Source organism: Sciurus carolinensis, chromosome 7 (genome assembly GCF_902686445.1).
Source record: "Sciurus carolinensis chromosome 7, mSciCar1.2, whole genome shotgun sequence".
NCBI lineage: Eukaryota > Metazoa > Chordata > Mammalia > Rodentia > Sciuridae > Sciurus > Sciurus carolinensis.
Window position 1 is genome coordinate 56,027,622 of NC_062219.1, and position 18,290 is coordinate 56,045,911.

The window sequence follows — 18,290 nt, forward strand, 5'->3', positions numbered from 1 at the left end:
TTCAATTCCTCATTACGACCAGATTAGGAAGGATAGAGGAAGTTAGGCATGGGGTTAAACACAGCAACTCAGGAGGCTGAGTCAGGAAGATTGCAAGTTTGAGGCCAGCCCAGTCAACTGAGTGAGACCCTTTCTCAAAATAAAAGGCAAAAAGGCATGGAGTTGTAGCTCAATAGCTTAGTAGTAGCACACTCCTGGGTTCAATTCCCAGTATCTTCAAAAAAGAAAAGAAAAAAAAGTAGGGGGACTGTGGGAGAGAAGGTAAAAGAAGATGAACACGAGAGAGAAAAGAAAGACATCAAAACAAAGATAAAAGATTGAGATAATATTCATTGCTCACTTAATGTGCTATATTAGGGTGTTGAAATGTCTACCCATATTTATATCCTTGATTCAGTTGACAAAACAAGATCCTTACTTTCATGGAGCTTTTATTCTAGAGGAAGAGACAGACAGTAAACCAGTAAACAAATAAATAGTATCAAATAAGTAGTATCAAAGAAAACATGTTCAAACAGAGTAAGGAGACAGGAAATAATGTAGGAGGGAGGTAGATCATTAAAGATGAATAGAATTTTGAGAAGAGAACAGAAAGTAATGAGGGGAATTTAGCCATGCAAATAGCAGGGAACAGTGTCTGCCAGAGAGAACAGCAAGGGCAAGGGCCTTCTTAAGGATGAAATGCCTGCAGTGCTTGAGAAACATCTGGGAGGCTAGTGTGGTTCTGGATTATACTTTTAAAAGATCACCATGGCCCTTGTGCATGTTCCATTTCACATGTGTGTGATCTGTAAGGTAAATTCCTGGATGTGGGTCACAGGGCAAATAATTTGTCATTTTGATAGAAATTTTCCATCTAGTTTCCACTTCCACCAACCATATTTGAGAGGTCTGTTTATTCACAACCTTACACAGAGTGAAACTGGGGAAGTGGACACTTTTTATTAGTCAGAAATCACAAAATCAAGATGGTGACAGGATTGCTGTCCTTCTAGAGGCTCTAAGAAAAAATCCATTTCCTTGCCTTTTCTAGTTTCCACCTTCATTCCTTGGCTTATGTTCCCATCCTCCATCTTCAGATCCAGCAACATAACATCTACAGTCTCCCTCCTGCCATTATGTAAGCTTTTATAACTCTGACTTGGTTGCCTCCATCTTATATTGACCTCGTGATTGTATTTTACCCACTCAGTTAATTCCCCATCTCAAAATCCTGAATTTAAATCCTCATCCTGAATTTAACCACATCTGCAGTGTCCCTTTTGCCATGTACAATAACATTCATAGGTGTCAAGGATAATGATGTGGACATCTGTGTGAAGGAGGGAGATTCACTGACTTTTTCTTTGATGATCTTTTAACCTTGCTGAAAGTTGTGCTGTTGGTTTTGGTGTTGCCATTTAGAGTTTATCCTAGTAAATAATGTGAAATGCAGAGTAGATTTTGTCTTTTCCAGATAGCTCTTTGTAGTAAATGATACCTGCTCCACCCATTTACTGAGAAGTCCAACTTTTCCCTAAAATATAATGAATTCCTATACATAGTTTGGTTGCTTTCTGAAATTTCTGTTTTGTTCCATTTTTCATGTGTCTAAAAAGTACATATTTTTAAAATTACAGTGGATTTTTAATATGTCACAGTATCTGGTAGGACTAGACAAAATTTGTTCTTCCTGTCTACCCCGCCCCCATGCATACATATAATACATATAGCTCTTCTGTTTTCAAGGTTTTCCTTGCTATTTTTGGTTATTTTTTTCTATATGAACTTTAGAATCAACTTTCCTGATTTAGGGTGCTAGGGGGATTGTTAGTTTCATTGGAGAACTTTATGAGGTTAGTTAACTCTTACTATCTTTGAACATGATATGTCTTTGCAGTCATTCAAGTTACTTTTCCCATCCCAATCACTGGGCATTGAACTCAGGGCATTTTACCACTGAAGCAGATCCCCATATCCCTGCCCCTCACCTTTTTTTGAGACAGGCTCTCAAAGTTGCTGAGGTTGGCCTTGAACTTACAATACTCCTGTCTCAGCCTCCAGCTGGGATTACAGGTGTGTGCCACAGCACCCAGCTCAAGTCACTTTTGTTCCTTCAGTAGTATTGTAACATTTTCTTCATATCAGTTTTATACATTTTAAATTTATTCCAAGCTTTTTAATCTTTTTGTGTAATGGAATAAAAGATACTGTTTGTAACACTCTCTGATTAGTTTTTATGTAGGAAAGCTATAGTTAATACATTTTATTATGTTAATTACAAATTATTAATTTTACATACTGCTCTCTTACTCAATTATCTTTTTATAGTAGTTTTTTTAGTCAAGCCTCTTGGTTTCCCCAGTATGCAGTTATATTGTCTTCAAATAGGGATAAAGCTCTTCCTTGCTAATTTTTATACACCTTTCTCTGTCTCTTTCATTACATTGTTAAACAGCAGGGTTCTGCATCTCTGTCTTATTCCTGATGTTAGTGAGGAAGGATCGTATTTCCCCGTAAAGTCTTTGCTGGCTTTGGGCTTATACACACAAACACACACACACACAATACACATCATGTTAAAAGAAATATACATCAGTTCCTACTTCACTCATTTTTCCCCCCCTCAGGAAGAATAGGAGTTGAATTTTACCAAGCGCCTTTTTAGTATAATGGTACTATGGTTTTCCTTATGTTTATTAATGTTACATATTAACTTTTCATATTTTAAAATACATTTTCAGGCCAGGTGTGGTGGCACATACCTTTAATACCAGCAACTCAGGAAGCTGAGGCAAGAGGATGGCAAGTTCAAGGCCAACCTCAGAAAATTAGTGAGGCCCTAAGCAACTTAGTGAGACCCTGTCTCAAAATAAAAAGGGCAGGGATGTAGCTCATTGATAAAGTGCCCTGGGTTCCATCCCCAGTACAAAAAAAAAAAAAAAAAAACAAATACATTCCAAGTTTTCTAAGATTAAATATGTTATTAATTTTACCTAATGTTTTATACAGTAGGTTATATACTGTTTCTGTCCCATGTGGGTATTTTATCATTACCTAATGCTGTGTTGCATATTTGCAAGAGTTGCTTGCCGTAAGTAGAACATTATTTTTGTTCAAAAACTTAATAAAATTAAGCTGAGAATTTGATTTGATGATGGGACTGGAGATTCCCCTCAGTATAGCAAAAGAGGTGATTCTAAATCTGATCCTTGTGATCCTTAATGATCCTTGTTTAATTTTTCTCCCACTCTGTACCCCAGGTACTTGGGATTGAACCCAGGGGTGATTTACTACTGAGCTACCTTCCAATCCTTTTTATTTTTGTTTTGGGACAAAGTCTCATAAAGTTGATAAGGCTGGTCTCAAACTTGTGATCCTCTTGCTTCAGCTTCCTGAGTCACTGAAATTATAGTCATGCACCACTGTGCCCTAAATTGCTTAACTAACTGTTTTTAAGAGAATACAGCTAGGAGTGCTGGGGCATACCTGCAATCCCAGTGACTTGAGAGACCGAAGCAGGAGGATCGTAAGTTTGAGGCCAGCCTCAACAACTTAGCAAGACCCTAAGCAACTTAGCAAGGCCCTAAGCAACTTAGCAGACCCTGTCTCTAAATAAAATATAAAAAAGAGCTGGGGATGTGGCTCAGTGGTTAAGTGCTCCTAGGTTCAACCCCAAAACAAGAAAAAAATAGGATACAGTTCCTTCATTATGCCCTTGACATTTTCACATAAGTTAAATGCAGTAGGCTTCTTATGTTTTGGAATACCACTCAGTAGCATTAAAAAAAATGATGTGAATATAGCCAGGAGTCACTTTAAAGGTCTAAGTTTCTACTTTGTACCTTACCCTATAGAATATATTTTAATAGAAGGTTCCTAGCAAACAAAATTTGCTTTAACATATCTTTCATTTGTTCCACATTACCCTAAAAAACAGCTCTTCCCCCATTCTTTTTAGGTAGAATTAAGATTCGGCATCTTTTAGTTCTGTTTTGTTGCCATAGCCTATTTTGAATAGCTCTTTTCCTCTTTTTTTTCATCAAAAACAGAAACAATTAAATTACTCCTAAAATGCTTTTTATCTTGGCTTTGTTACATTTTAGGAAAATTATATCACAGATGATATTGGAATATCAACTTGGAAGGAGCAGACTTTTCTCTCCCATGGTGCCTTACTAGCAAAGAGCTGCCAAGCTGCGATGGAATTAGCAAAGCATGATGCTGAGGTTCAGGATATGGCATTTCAGTATGGGAAGCACATGGCCATGAGTCATAAGGTATTTGCACACCCTTTATCTTTTGCCATACTTAAATAGCTAAAATGATACACAAAAAAACCTTTTGCCATTTAATAAGCTGCTTTTATATATCAAAAATGTTTATGTGCTCTAAATCTGTCAGTCATAGATGGTTATTGTTGTGTAGTATAAACAATATGATCGGTAAGCACTATATAATTTTGACAGAAGTCTGCAGTTCACTTAAGCCATGTCGTTTGTTCATTTTTGTGTGTGTGTTTTTGTTTGTTTACATATTTGTTTGGTATGGGGATTTAACCCAGGGACAATTTACCACTTAGCTATCCCAACGCTTTTTATTTTTAAATTTGAGATAGGGTCTCACTAGGTTTTTTAGGGCCTTGCTGAGTTGCTGAGGCTGGCCTTGAATTTGCAGTCCTCCTGTTTCAGCCTTCCAAAGGCTATGTTTTTGATGTTTGTCTTTTCTTTCCACCTGAAAGGGTTCTTGAGAGAACTCCTAAAATTATTAAATAATAATTACTAATTATTGACAGAATGGGAGAATATTTGTTATTTTTTATGTAAAACAAATTATGGGAAATTAATGAAATTTAGAAATCTGAATTAAACTGAAAGCTTCAATTCTAATAGCTGATTCTTTTAAATGGCATATAAATATCAAATATCCTAAAACTAGCTATTTATTCCCTTCGTATATATGTGTAATTTAAAATTTTCATTTTAGTATATAGTTTTCAGATATTAAATAGCTCATAAAAGGGAGGAAAATGTATACATATATACAAAATATCTTACAGATGAGATTTTTTGCATATTTTATTAAATTGTAATTTATTAATAATTATATTTATTAAATCTTTAAAAACTTTACTTTTAACTTAATTAAAATAAAGGATGCTACCAAATAAAAAAGGAATAAGACTGGGTATCATAATGTACACCTGAAATCCCAGCTACGAGGGAGGCTGAGACAGAAGAATCAAAAGTTGTAGACCAGCCTTGGTAACTTAGTGAGACTGTCTCAAAAATAAGAAAGAAAGAAAGAAAAAAAAAAGGCCTGGGAGAGTAGCTCAGTGGCAGAGCACACCTGACTTTAATCCCCAGTACCACAAAAAGGAAGAAAACGAATGGGGCTAGGGATGTAGAGCATGAACACAGCATTCAAAGGCCCTGGGTTTGATCCCCAGCACCATCCAAAAAAAACAGGAATATATTAGGGAAAATTAATTCTAAAGAATTGTAAAGGTTAATGTTAGTCATCCAAAATGTTCTTTTGCTTATTAAAGCTTATTAATGTACATCTTAAACCTTCATTCTTTATTGCATTACTGGTGCTTTCTGAATATGACTAAAACATACTATTATGTGTACATTTTACTGATAGAACTGTTTTAACTACTCCTTCTAGATAAATTCTGACCTCCAGCCTTTTATTAAAGAAAAGACCAGCGACTGTGCGACTTTTCATCTAAACTCAGCTCCTGTAGTCTTACACCAGGAGTTTCTTGGAAGAGATTTGTGGATTAAGCAGATCAAAGAGGTAAAGTAAAATTCTTCCTGTTTTAGGTACTATTAGTATTTAGTCAATTTTAGAACATAATATCTGTTTTGTGATGATTTAAGGCTATAGATCAGTCATAAAAGAGCATATTTATTTAACAGATGATTCTTTCTTTATCTTTTTTTTTTTTTTTTTTTTTTTTTTTTTTTTTAGTTTTTTTGTTGTTGATGGACCTTTATCTTATTTATTTATTTATTTGCGGTGCTGAGGATTGAACCCAGGGCATCACACATGCCAGGCAAGTGCTGTAGCACTGAGCCACACCTCAGTCCCTATCATCTACATTTTTAAAAGGTAAAATATTAGTTAAAAGTTAGAGACTGCACTATTATGTTTTCTTTTTGTTTTTTTTATTATTATGTTTTCTTGTTTTCTTATTATCCGAGTTCTTCGAAAACCACAGCACAACACTAGTGCCTGTGGCGAATGCTAATTAACTCAGAGGACATTTTTTTCTAAAGGCTTCAGAAATGGGGCTATGGTAATAGCACCACCCTTTAGCTAACAGCAATTTCCCATCTGTGGACTCTAGCGCAAGCTGCAGAATTCCAGGAGCTCCGTCTGTCAGCTCATTGGGTTATTTTAAAACAAACTTGGACCCTGAACACTTGTTCTAAGGCATTATCAAAGAAAAAAATAGCATGGTGAACTGGGAAGGGTAAGGGGCTTGAATCAGGTAAATTTCATACCTTTTGGGCAGGGCATGGGGATGTCAACCACAAGGGAATTTTTTTGGTTTTCTTTTAATTCAGAAACTCTGGTAAGAAGTTTTTACCCTTTTATCCAAAGTCTTGTAGAATTTATTTAACTTCATGGTTGGATTAATTCAAGGCTCGGACTGGGAAACCAGGCACAGCCTCAGGGTGGGGAAGCCGGCGGTAGCCACCATACTTATAGCAGAAAGCCTACATGAATATCTGCATTCTGAAAGATAACATTTCCCCTCCTCAACCCTCTTTCTGTATTGATTCTAAAAATGCTGACAGTTAGCTTAAAATCCCTCAATACCACCAGGTAGAAAACTGGGAATTATTTCTTAGGAAACTGTCAATCTCAGGAGAAAAGATCTGCAGATGTGGCTGTTTGGTGCCCTCTCAGTAAACACCCATATCCATGAGCTGTCCCCTATAGCTATCCCCTACCAGTTGACAAGCCTCAGTGTATCCACATGCAAAGAATCTCTAGCTACCTCACTTGAAGCAGAACAGGTAACAGGGCATTGAGAAAAGACTACTGTGAAAGAAAAGTCAAAAGCAAATTAATGAAAAGGGAACCCAGAGGAAACAAACAATGTAAGAAAAAAGACATTTCCAGAAGCACTTAATAGCATACTTAGCAAGATGTTAAACCCATGAAACAAAAACAGGTACTATGTAGAAAAGGACAACCCAACCAGGCCCACTGGCACACACCTATAATCCCAGCCACTTGGGAGATTGAGGCAGAAGGTTTGCAAATTTGAGGCCAGCCTGGGCAATTTAGCAAGTCCCTGTTTCAAAAAAAATAAAAAGACTGGGGATGTAGCTTAGAGGTAGAGTGCTCTGAGGTATAATCCCCAGAGCCCAAAACAAGAAATCGGAATTTAGAAATATAAAAATATAATTGCAGGGTTTTTTAATCAGAAGGAAAATGGAAGACACAAATGAGAAAATCTTCCAGAAAATTGAGCGAAAAAAATGTGAAAATGCGAAAACTCTTTCAGGAAATCTTTTTTTTTTTTATTTGGCAGGGAGTGGGGAGGTACTGGAGATTGAACTCAAGGGCACTTGACCACTGAGTCACATCTCCAGCCCTATTTTGTATTTTATTTAGAAACAGGTTCGCACTGCGTTACTTAGCACCTCACTTTTGCTGAGCTCGGCTTTGAACTCATGCTCCTCCTGCCTCAGCCTCCCTCCTCAGCCTCCCAAGCCACTGGGATTACAGGTGTGCTCCACGCACTGTGTCCAGCCAGGAAATCTTAGGCGTATCAAGAGTCTCAGATAAAACTGAAAATGGAGGTGAGAAAATTAATAAACTTTTGAAAGAACACAGGGCATGATGGCACATGCCTGTAATCCCAGCTACTCAGGAAACTGTGTAGAAGAATCTTAAGTTTGAGGCCCTTAAGTTGGACAACTTAGCAAAACCCTGTCTCAAAATTTAAAAAGTGTTGGGTGGGGATTGTGGCTCAGTAGTTAACTACCCCCACACACACACCAACCCCCCAAGTCCAATCCTTAGAACCTTAAAAAGGCAATAAGCTTTTTTTTTTTTTTTTTTTTTTTGGTACCAGGAATTGAACTCAAGGGCACTTAACCACTGAGCTGCATCCCCAGTCTTTTTTTATTTTCTGAGACAGGGTCTCACTTGGTTACTTACAGCCTTGCTAAATTGCTGAGACTGGCTTCAAAATTTGTCCTCCTGCCTCAGCCTCCCAAGCCGTTGGAATTACAGGCATGCACCACCATGCCCAACTATTTATGAAGTTTTAATTTTTTAAAGAAGACATTTTACAAAGAAACATTCTAAGAACTGAAGGCTGAAGTGCCAGAGTTTCCAAATATAAATGGCGGTGACCTAAATAAGAAATTTCAAAAGATCCAGATGGGTCTTGGGGTGTAGCTCAATGGTAGACCCTGGGTTCAATTTCCTAGCACAGGAAAAAAAAAAAAAAGTGAAACACCCACACTAAGTCACATCATCACCAAAGTTTAAAACAATGGGGCTAAAGAACACCTCTAGGAAGAAAAAGAAACCTTTCAAAAGAGCAAGGATAAGAATGGTATCTCAATGGTATTACTCAAAGCTTCAAAACAGTGAAAAATACCTTCAAAACTCAAAGAGAAAGTTGGGCACAGTGGTGCCTACCTGTACTCCCAGTGACTTGGGAGGCTGAGGAATTAGGAAGATTGCAAGTTTGAGAGCAGCCTCAGCAACTTAGCAAGGCCCCCTATCTCAAAATAAAAAATAAAAAGGACTGGGGATATGACTCAGTGGTAAAGTGTCTCTGGATTCAATCCCCAGTACAGAAAAGAAAAAGAAAAATTCAAAGAGAAAATGGCTTACAACTTATAATTTTATGCCAACCATGTCATCATCAAGTACATTAAATAAGGACACTTTTAAGCAGATCTACAAGATTCCAAAAAATTTACCTTCCATGCACCTTTGTTTCAGAGAGCAGGTGAGGTATTCCATCAAGACAAGGGAGTAACCAAGACAGAGAAAAAGACAAGAAGTATAGGAACTATGGGATCAGACATTCGTGTGAGGCCTGGGAATTTCCAGGACAATGTGAAGGGAAGAGTAACAAATAATAATAAGGCCAACAAAAATAGCACTTAGTGTAAATCAAGCACTGTTCTAATGAGTGATCTGAGGCACAGAGAGATTAAGTAATTTGCACACAGTCTCACAACCAGCAAGTGGTGAATCCCAGGCAACCCAGGTATAAAATCTGCATTCTTAAGTAATGTGCTGCCCTATCATCCCATCAAGCCCTAGGCTGATAGCTATGTATCCAGACTACACTGGGGCAAGAGGACAGAGATCTCCTGGAGAAATAACTTCAAAGGAAAAAAATGGAACTGATAAGTCAGCTGAAGTAGTTGATCATATTGAGACTCAGGGATGAATTAATTATAGGTACATAGAAAATTAAATGTTCAGCCAGACATGGTGGCACACATCCCTGATCCCAGCAGCTCAGGAGGCTAAGGCAAGAGGATGATGAGTTCAAAGCCAGTAAGACCATAAGCAAATCAGCAAGACCCTCTCTCTAAATAAAATCTAAAAAGGGCTGTGGCTGTGGCTCAGTATTGAGCACACCTGGGTTCAATCCCTGGTACCAGAAGGAAGGAAGGAAGGAAGGCAGGAAGGAAGGAAGGAAGGAAGGAAGAAAGAAAAAAAGAAAACTAAATGTTCCAGTTATTATTGTTAGAACAAAACTTAGCTACTTAAAATAACCATTTTATTATGTTCTGGGAGTTGTGAATTTGGACAGGGCACGGTGGGGTGACTTGGCTCTGCTCCATGATACCTAGGGCCTTAGCCGGAAAAATGCAGAGGCTGGAGGTGACAACAATACTGAGGACTAGAATCATCTGGGAGGTCCTTTATTCACACTTGGTACCCAAGCTGGTATGTCTAAGACTAAACTGCTGACCACCCAGAATGCTCATGCATGACCCTTCCACTAAGCTTGGCTTCCTCACTGCATGGCAGCCTCAGAATAGTGGAAACGTTCAGAACTATAAACACAGGTATTCTACCATGCAAGGCAGAGGCTGCATCTTCCTTGTGACCTGCTTCAGAAGTCAGTGCCATTTCTATGGTCTCCTATCAAAACATGGGTAAGCTCACCCAGAATCAAGCAAGGAATCATAGACCTCACCTCTTTATAGCAAGAGTGTCAAATAATTTGGGAGCCATGTTTTAAAACAGCCATACTAACTATATAGAGTAAAATGAAGTAGTTATTAGATGTAGTGAAAAAATTAAAAATATATAAGAAAATGTAATTGCAATACTCTGTTAAGAAAATATTTACAATAGCATAAAATATAAATCCTAATATTTAAATGATAAGTGGATTTTTTTGGGTAGTTGTAGGTAGACAGTATGCCTTTATTTTATTTACTTTTATGTGGTGCTGAAGATCGAACCCAGGGTCTCTCACATGCCAGACAAGCATTCTAAGCTACAGCCCTAGCCCCAATAAATGAATTTTATTTTTAAAATGAAGCAAATGCCTTTTGAAATTGGAAAACATTTCTAATTTTTATTCATAAAATTGTTAATCAAAATTGCAAAAGTAGATTTATTGATCCAAAATGAGAGGGAAATGAAACATTCCAGAGACATCTTGAAAGTTCTAAAGAAACACACACTAGGCTAGAAGTCTACAGTTAACCCATGAGTACACACAGCATTTTCTCAATAAATGATTCCTTATATATGCTTTTCTTGAAGCTTATTGATTGAGTCTTGGCTCTGCATTCAAGAATTTTTCCATAAGAATGGAGGAAAGAAGGACTGTATAGAGGGAAAAGAGGGGTGGGAGGGGTGGGGGGAAGGGAAAAAAAATAATGAATCAAACATCATTGCCCTATGTAAATTTATGATTACACAAATGGTATGCCTTGACTCCATGTACAAATAGAGAAACAACATGTATCCCATTTGTATACAGTAATTAAAAAAAAAAAAAAAGAATTTTTCCAGTGTTAGCTTAATGATAACCACCTTGCTCAGGTGCATGCCCATGTGGACATTTATGCCTGTAGCCTTCTCACACTGCACCCCTGGATGTAGATGACATATTTTTTTCTGTACATGCGAACTGTCTTGCCAATTTGCTGATCTTTGTAGTATCCTCAAAACACCCTAACCTTGTCATCCTTACAGATGGGCAGGAGTGGTCATTGTACTTTTGCCACAACTCCTTAGGAAACAGAAAAGACATGCTCTTCCTGCACAAATGCAAGGGGGCATTGAAGTGCCTTTTGTGGTTTTTGCTGCAGTCCAAGGTCATGAAGAGGTTGACCTTCATGGTGACTAGCTGGCGCCAGTTGGGCTCCTAAATACTGAATATTGATTTAACCAATATAAAACCAATTGAATCCAACCAATTGAATGGAAGGAAGGTAGAAAAAGAGTGTTTGATCATGTAAGAGATCTAAATATTCCTTTCATGTAAAATCAATAGATGTTGAATTTTTTTTAAATAAAAAAGCAGTATTTGAAGATAAATAGCAGGAAAATTAGCTAAAGAAAAGGATATGGACAGACAGAGAGGGTCTAGAGACACTAAGGTTGTTTTCTTAGAAGTCTTGTCCTGCTTGACTTTTTAAGTATCCATTTTGGGTTTTGTTTTGTTTTTGTGTTTGTGGTGAGAGGTTCAGACCCCATCTCACACCTGCAAGGCAAGCAAGCGCTCTCCCAGATCTCAGCCCTCATGCCTGTCCCATTTATTTTCATTTTAAAGCTTTGAAATTAAAAATGTAATGTAATTCTACTTCTAGGAATCAATCCTAAGAAAAGTTGCAAGCAAAGACTTACATATTAAAATGTGTACTAAAATACTAATTATGAAAGGAAGAAAAATGAAAATTGACTCATTTAAGTGTGAAAAAGGTTAAGTGAAGTATGGTACAATGAAATATCATACCGCTATTGAATATTATACTACTGGGGCGTATTTGTTTTTTGACAGCTGAACTGAAAATATATATACAGATGGTGCTACTAACTCTAATTGGGTTGCATTAGAATACATTGCAGATTTACATTTTGGTTGAAAAGATCCAGCTGAATATGTTAAATGAAAGCTAGCAGCTCTCCCTTGGATATTCACTTAAGTACGTGTACATATAGGAATAACATAGATAAAAATTTTAAAGCAAAGTTTAACTCTTTTGTTTCTTTGCAAACTTACAAAGTTGTAAATATAGACAATGAGAGCAGTCCACAATTTCCCCAACACCTAGTGAAATATTCCAAAATCATTATCTACAACTGGATTTTAGATTCAAAAGGATCTCCATTAAAGACACCTGTATCTTGGGCAGTAACTCAGTAACTCAAATAAATCAAATAGACCTAGTGCAGAGGTCAGAAAACCCTGAGATGTTTTGTGCAAATGATGTCCCACCTTCCAAGCTAGATCCCTGTGGTCATTTCTAAATCCTCATTCTTTAGGAAAGACTGGTAGTTTTTTGCCAACCCCAGGCTGCTTTGGTTTGCACCAATGACTTCAGGCCTTTCTCCTTACATCTGTGTACCTGAGTGGAGAAAGGGATCACTGATAAAGAGAAAATGGATTCTTCCAAAGCAAATAAAAGTATGTCAGTTTTTGAAGGGGCAACATTCTCCAATTAAAGACTCTTCCCTGTGCCCCACCCAATTGCCCCCATGCCTCAATTGAACCCAGGTCCTTTTTAAATTTTTATTTTGAGACACAATATCACTGAATTTCCCAGGCTGCCCTCAAACTTGCAGTTCTCCTGCCTTGGGTTTTTTAGTAGCTGGGATTACAGGTGTGTACCACTGTACCTGGCTAGACTAAAGACTCTACTTGAGTTTATCTTCTACATTAAAATATTTATGTTTTGTAAACTCTATATGATAATGATCTTGTTCTATCCATGCCTTGGAGTGAGAGACAGGGGATGCAATTTGCATAACATCTGAAAGAAACATTTCCTTCTTAATTTCAAGCTTACTTCTAATACCCTTTTCAATTTTTGCATGTTATTTACCCTCCTGTTTATTTTTGTGACCCTTTCCTCCCCCAATTTTGAATTTGATTATAAGATCCTGAAGGATACCTAGCACAGTGGCTTACTTGAAGTAATCATCTAATTAATATTTATCCAAAAGTATGCATGGGCACATGCCCTGAGTCCCAGTGACTTAGGAGGCTGAGGCAGGATCTCAAGTTTAAGGCCAGCCCCAGCAACTTAGTGAGACCCTGTTTCAAAATTAAAAAAATAAAATAAAAAGGGCCAGGGATATAGCTCAGTGGTAAAACACCTCTGGGTTAAATCCCTAGTACCAAAAAATGGTGCATGTGGTGTAGCCTTCACTGGATGAAGCTGTTTGGTCCCAGTCCTGTTTTGTCAAATTAAAAAAAAACAAAAAAAAAAACAAAACTCAAGTTAGTATAGTAGAAATGACTAGTAAAAAATCAGGACTTGAAAGACCTGGATTCTAGTTTGGGCTCTGCCAGCTCTGTGTAACCCTAATCACATTCTCTCGTGTCCTTTTTACTATTTTCTGTAAAATGATGGCATTGAATTAGGTCATTTCTAAAGTCCTTTTCAGCTCTCAGATAAACCTAAGAAATTGACCTTTTAGACAAGAGTGTACTATAAGAAAATTATTCATCTCTATTAGAAACTTATACAAGTTTTGACACTAAGAAATAGAAAAATCTTGTTCCTAGTGATAGAAATTGCCTATGATTTCTTATTATCACATGTAAAATTGCTTTCTGCTCTGCCCAAACTGGTGTGTGTCCTGTCTATTCTTTTGATTTCCTGCTCAGATATAGTGAGAATTATTGGCTAGGCAAGGAATCAAGGAGATCACATTCTCATTACCCATTCAACACCATTGTGAAGTTAGGAGGAAGAACACCTCTGGAATTTTAATTTTTCCTTTCATGCCCTGCCACATCCTCTCCAACTCTCAAAACACCCCCCACAAACATTTTAAGATTAGAATACCCTCTTCATCACAACCATAAGCCATGGGCACATGCGCATACCCATACCCTTTCACAAGAGGCAGTTTTAAGAACACAAGGCTGGACCCCAAAACAGCTAAAAAATATTGATTGAGCATCATCTCTATACTAAATTCAACAGATCTCTCCAAATCTTAATTTTAAATTTAAATTTTATAGCTGCTGAAAAATAATGATCAGGTAAAAATACTGTTAGTGAATGGATGATTCACCCCAGGGAGGTAAAGTCATTACTCAGTTTTCATTTCAATTCCTAATAAAAGAAAGTAGAATCCTTCAGAGAACCACCAGGCTCTGTCTCTCACAGGGAGTCCAGGGGCTATTGCAGGTCAGCAAGCTTTATTTTTAATGATCCTTCTAGTTTTCTGCTGCCATTATAAGTCACCTGAAGAAATAAGAATTATGATTATATTTTCTTGGCCGTTCTTGAAAGTACTGAAATGTCAGTTAAGCTTATGACATTCTGACACTGTCATAACCAGCTGTAAAACACCTTAAGTGTACTACATATTACCATTGCTGTGCCATAACTCACTTGTCCCTATATATCCTGCTATTACTCCTTATTCAAAAGTAAAACAAAGACTGCTAGACAAAGCTAGTGTGCACAAAAACAACACATGGAGATTCTTAAACAAAAAAGAAAATGCACACTTAAAGAGTCCACATTAATACCACAAGTGATGTTTTTCTAGCTACCTAAGGTATTTTGAGTTATTTCAAAAGGAATAATATTTCATCATCCTCTACAATCTCAGGCATTTGAAAGAACCATATGTATAATCACAGACTATGAAATAACTCTAGATAGCTCCTAAATTAAAAATATTTCTTAAGATTTTTTGGTATACAAAGTGCTTGACTACAGAAAATACAGCAATAAATTGGGGCTAGGCATGCAGTTCATTGTTGAGCATTTGCCTGTGAGTAGTGCTGGGTTTAATCCCCAGCATTGGAAAGAAGAATAATAAGAGAGAGAAGAAAAAGAAGAAGCCTGGCATGGTGACACAGACCTGTAATTCCAGCATCTCAGGAGGTTGAAGCAAGAGGATCAAAAGTTCCTGGCCAGCCTCAGCAATTTACCTTCTCAAAATAAAAAATAAAAGTGGGGGCCGGGGTTGTGGCTCAGTGGTAAAGTGCTTGCCTAGCATGTGTGAGGCCCTGGATTCCATTCTTGGCATAAAAATAAATAAGTAAAATAAAGGTATTGTGTCCAACAACAACTAAAAAAATTTAAAAATAAATAAAAGGGACTGAGATGTAGGTCAGTGGTAGAGCACTCCTGAGTTCAATCCCCAGTACTGCCAAAAAGAAGATAATAGCAGTATATTGTCTGTGGTTTAGTCTGGTTTAGAGATAAAAAAAAAATACATGAATACTTAAGCCATTTGAGAATCTCAAAAGAAAAAGAATTGTTTATAGTTGGGAAAATCAGGAAAGGGTTTGCAAAGTAGTCAACATGTGAAGGTCCTGAGGAGGGAATGGAGAGCTTAGGCAGAGGAAGTCATGAAAAGGTGATTATTGGACAGGCATGTAGTGTATTCAGAGAACAGCAAGTTTTATAATTTGAATGGAGTGCAAAAAAACATGGGGACAGTGCAAGAGACAGACAAAGAATTACTCAGAAATAACAAATAATGACTGTGTTCAAAAGACTTTGGTTTAAACAAAAACATATACAACAGTATTCACAATAGCCAAAAGGCAGAAGTAGCCTAATTGTCCACCAGCTGATAAGTGGGCCAACAAATGTGGTGTATGTATATAATGGAATATTATTCACTCACAGAAAAGAATGTGGTATCAGTGCATGCTTCAACATAGGTAAACCTTGAAAACGTTATGCTAAACAAAAGTCACAAATGTTGCATCTAATGTGACTGCATTTATATTAAATACCCAGAATAAGTAAATCCATAGAAACAAAAACTATATTGGTGGTTTCCAGGGGCTGAGGGATAGGGGAAATGGGGAATGAGTATTTAATAGGTACAGATATCCTTTTGAGGTGATAAAAAATGTTCAGAACTTGATAATGGCAAAATCTGTACAGTATTGTGAATGTACTGAATGATGCCCTTTAAAGTAGTTAAAATGATCTTAGCGTGGTGATGCATGCCTACAGTGCAGCAAATCAGAAGGCTGGGAAGGATCTCAAATTTGAGACCAGCCTCAGCAATTTAGCAAGATTATGTCTCAAAGAAAAATGTTTAAAAGGGTTAGAGATGTAACTCAGAAACATTGGGTTCAATCCCTAGCCTAGTAGCACCAGAAAAAAAAAAAGTTAAAATGATAATTTTTATGTTATGTGAATTTTACCTGAATTTTAAAAAAAAAGAAAATGAACTTGATTCCAAAGTCATGAATCAAGCAGAGTGGGAAACTGGGGATTACTGTCTAGGCGTAGGTTACATGTCAATGCTGACCCAGGGCTGACACTTTTTGCTGGCATCAGAGGCCACCTCTTCAGAGGCTGTGGCACTCTGGTAACTAGAAGCAGTAGAGTTGGTCACACTGGCAAGGGTGTGCATATTGAGCCCAGGTATAGACTATTTTCCCAGCTGACCAGATCCCTGGGGATCCATATCCAACCATGTGGTTCTAGATTCACTGGTGCTTTTACCATGACTCACTAGCTGTGCTGGGTCACTTCACATATCCAGATATTTCTCAGTGGACAGATTAGGTTTCCATCCTGATAATGTAGTCTGAAAATGTGGACTCAGCTCTTTACAAATAAGAACCAAGTGAGAATTGCAAGGAATTATAGACTTAATATTATACATTAAAGTTACAAGTAAAAGTGGTTTGGCCAAGGGAAAAAAAGTCACAAAGCAGACATTGAAAGTGTTTAGTCTGAACTGTGCCTGAGGGAGCTCAATGTGGCTACATTATGCGAGAAAAGGAACAGAAGGTACTACAGACAAGGAGATCAGTTAAGATGCCTTGAGAAACCTGTTGATAATGGGAGAAAAAGTCCCAGAGGGTTGACCCTGAGAATAGGAAAGTATGGAAGTTCAGTGTAAAATTATTTTCAGAGAGAATGCGTAGGACATGAAAACTGACATGATACAAGATGGCAGGTGTGAACTGGGAATGGGACAGTCAGAGACCAAAACCAAAACCTAGAACTTGAATAACAGAAAAAAAAAAAAAAATGCCACTAATAGGAAAAGGAAAATAAAATGCAAAAACTGGTTTCAGTTAGGTTTTCAACATGGTGTAAGGTGTATCGTCTGTTGACAGCCATTGCCTTGGGACCTTACCACTGGAGGAAACTACATTCTGCTATCAGCCTGATTTCCTTGCTTGTGCCCTTTCTGAGATCTGGGTAGATTTTTTTTTCTTGGTCAAACTTTGCAACTTTAAATTTCATGTCTCCTCCAGATTCCAAGAAGGCACAGTAGGAAAAACAGGTTGCAAAGCAATAACAAAACCTCTGAGCTCACAGTGGTGAGCTGGCAGGGTGGTATGGCCATAGACCATGCAGTTCAGTTCTGAATGGTGTTAACTTCCTTGCAGATGCTCTGTACTCTGTTTTTAGTAGACAAGAATGAGTAAGATAGCAAAGAGAAGCCCTGGCTTGGACCTTTGTGTTCTGTACCTTTCCAGTTTTGTCACTGGGAGCCTAACAACAGAAGGCCTCCTCCTACCAAACCAAAATTCAGTGGTCTGCTCTAACTTCAAAGCTAGCAGATCTAGTAGATTGCTGATTGGTTGCCATTTTTTGATCCCCATACACTGTACCCAAACTAATCTTCAAAGGGTAAAAGTATCCTTTCTCCCATTCTGTGTCCCCCCAAGACCTCCTTTTTTACATAGAAACTCAACTCTTCCTCTAAATACCAGTACAAATACAGAATTGTATTCTCAGGAAGACCTGTTTTCTTTTAAAGGAGCCAACATTTCTACCAGTATCAAAGCAAAAGACCTTTAAAACATGATTGTTTTGCAGCCATTAATGTAATTTTTTTTTTTTCTTTTCACATAAAATGATTGATCAGTTAAAATAACTGGATGAATGGTTAGTAGGGAACTGGGCACACATAGACTCAAAGCACCCAACAGATTACTTAGTAAATATATAGGGAAGCAGCAAACAAACTTAGTTTTAGCAGTAATGAGACAGGCTCTATTAAGTGATTCCTGCCATAAAGGAAAGAGAAGTATACATTATCACCGGTAGTTGTTCTTGTCAAAAATGTTTAACTGAATCTCATTAGGAGAAAACAATCAGACATCTGACCTGGACACTTTC

At 37.4% G+C, this 18,290-nt stretch overlaps 1 protein-coding gene and 1 pseudogene across 5 annotated transcripts in view; one reads left to right on the forward strand and one right to left on the reverse strand.

The window, feature by feature from the left end:
- Window positions 1–18,290, forward strand: part of Pdss2 (decaprenyl diphosphate synthase subunit 2) — a 255,118-nt gene that overhangs the window by 204,025 nt on the left and 32,803 nt on the right. For all 5 annotated transcript variants that reach the window (XM_047558926.1, XM_047558927.1, XM_047558928.1 and 2 more), the window contains 2 exons: window positions 4,086–4,259; window positions 5,650–5,781. In XM_047558926.1, the coding sequence (XP_047414882.1) occupies window positions 4,086–4,259; window positions 5,650–5,781 (306 nt within the window). The remainder of the gene's footprint in view (window positions 1–4,085; window positions 4,260–5,649; window positions 5,782–18,290) is intronic.
- LOC124988426 (60S ribosomal protein L26-like 1) lies at window positions 10,692–11,335 on the reverse strand (annotated as a pseudogene).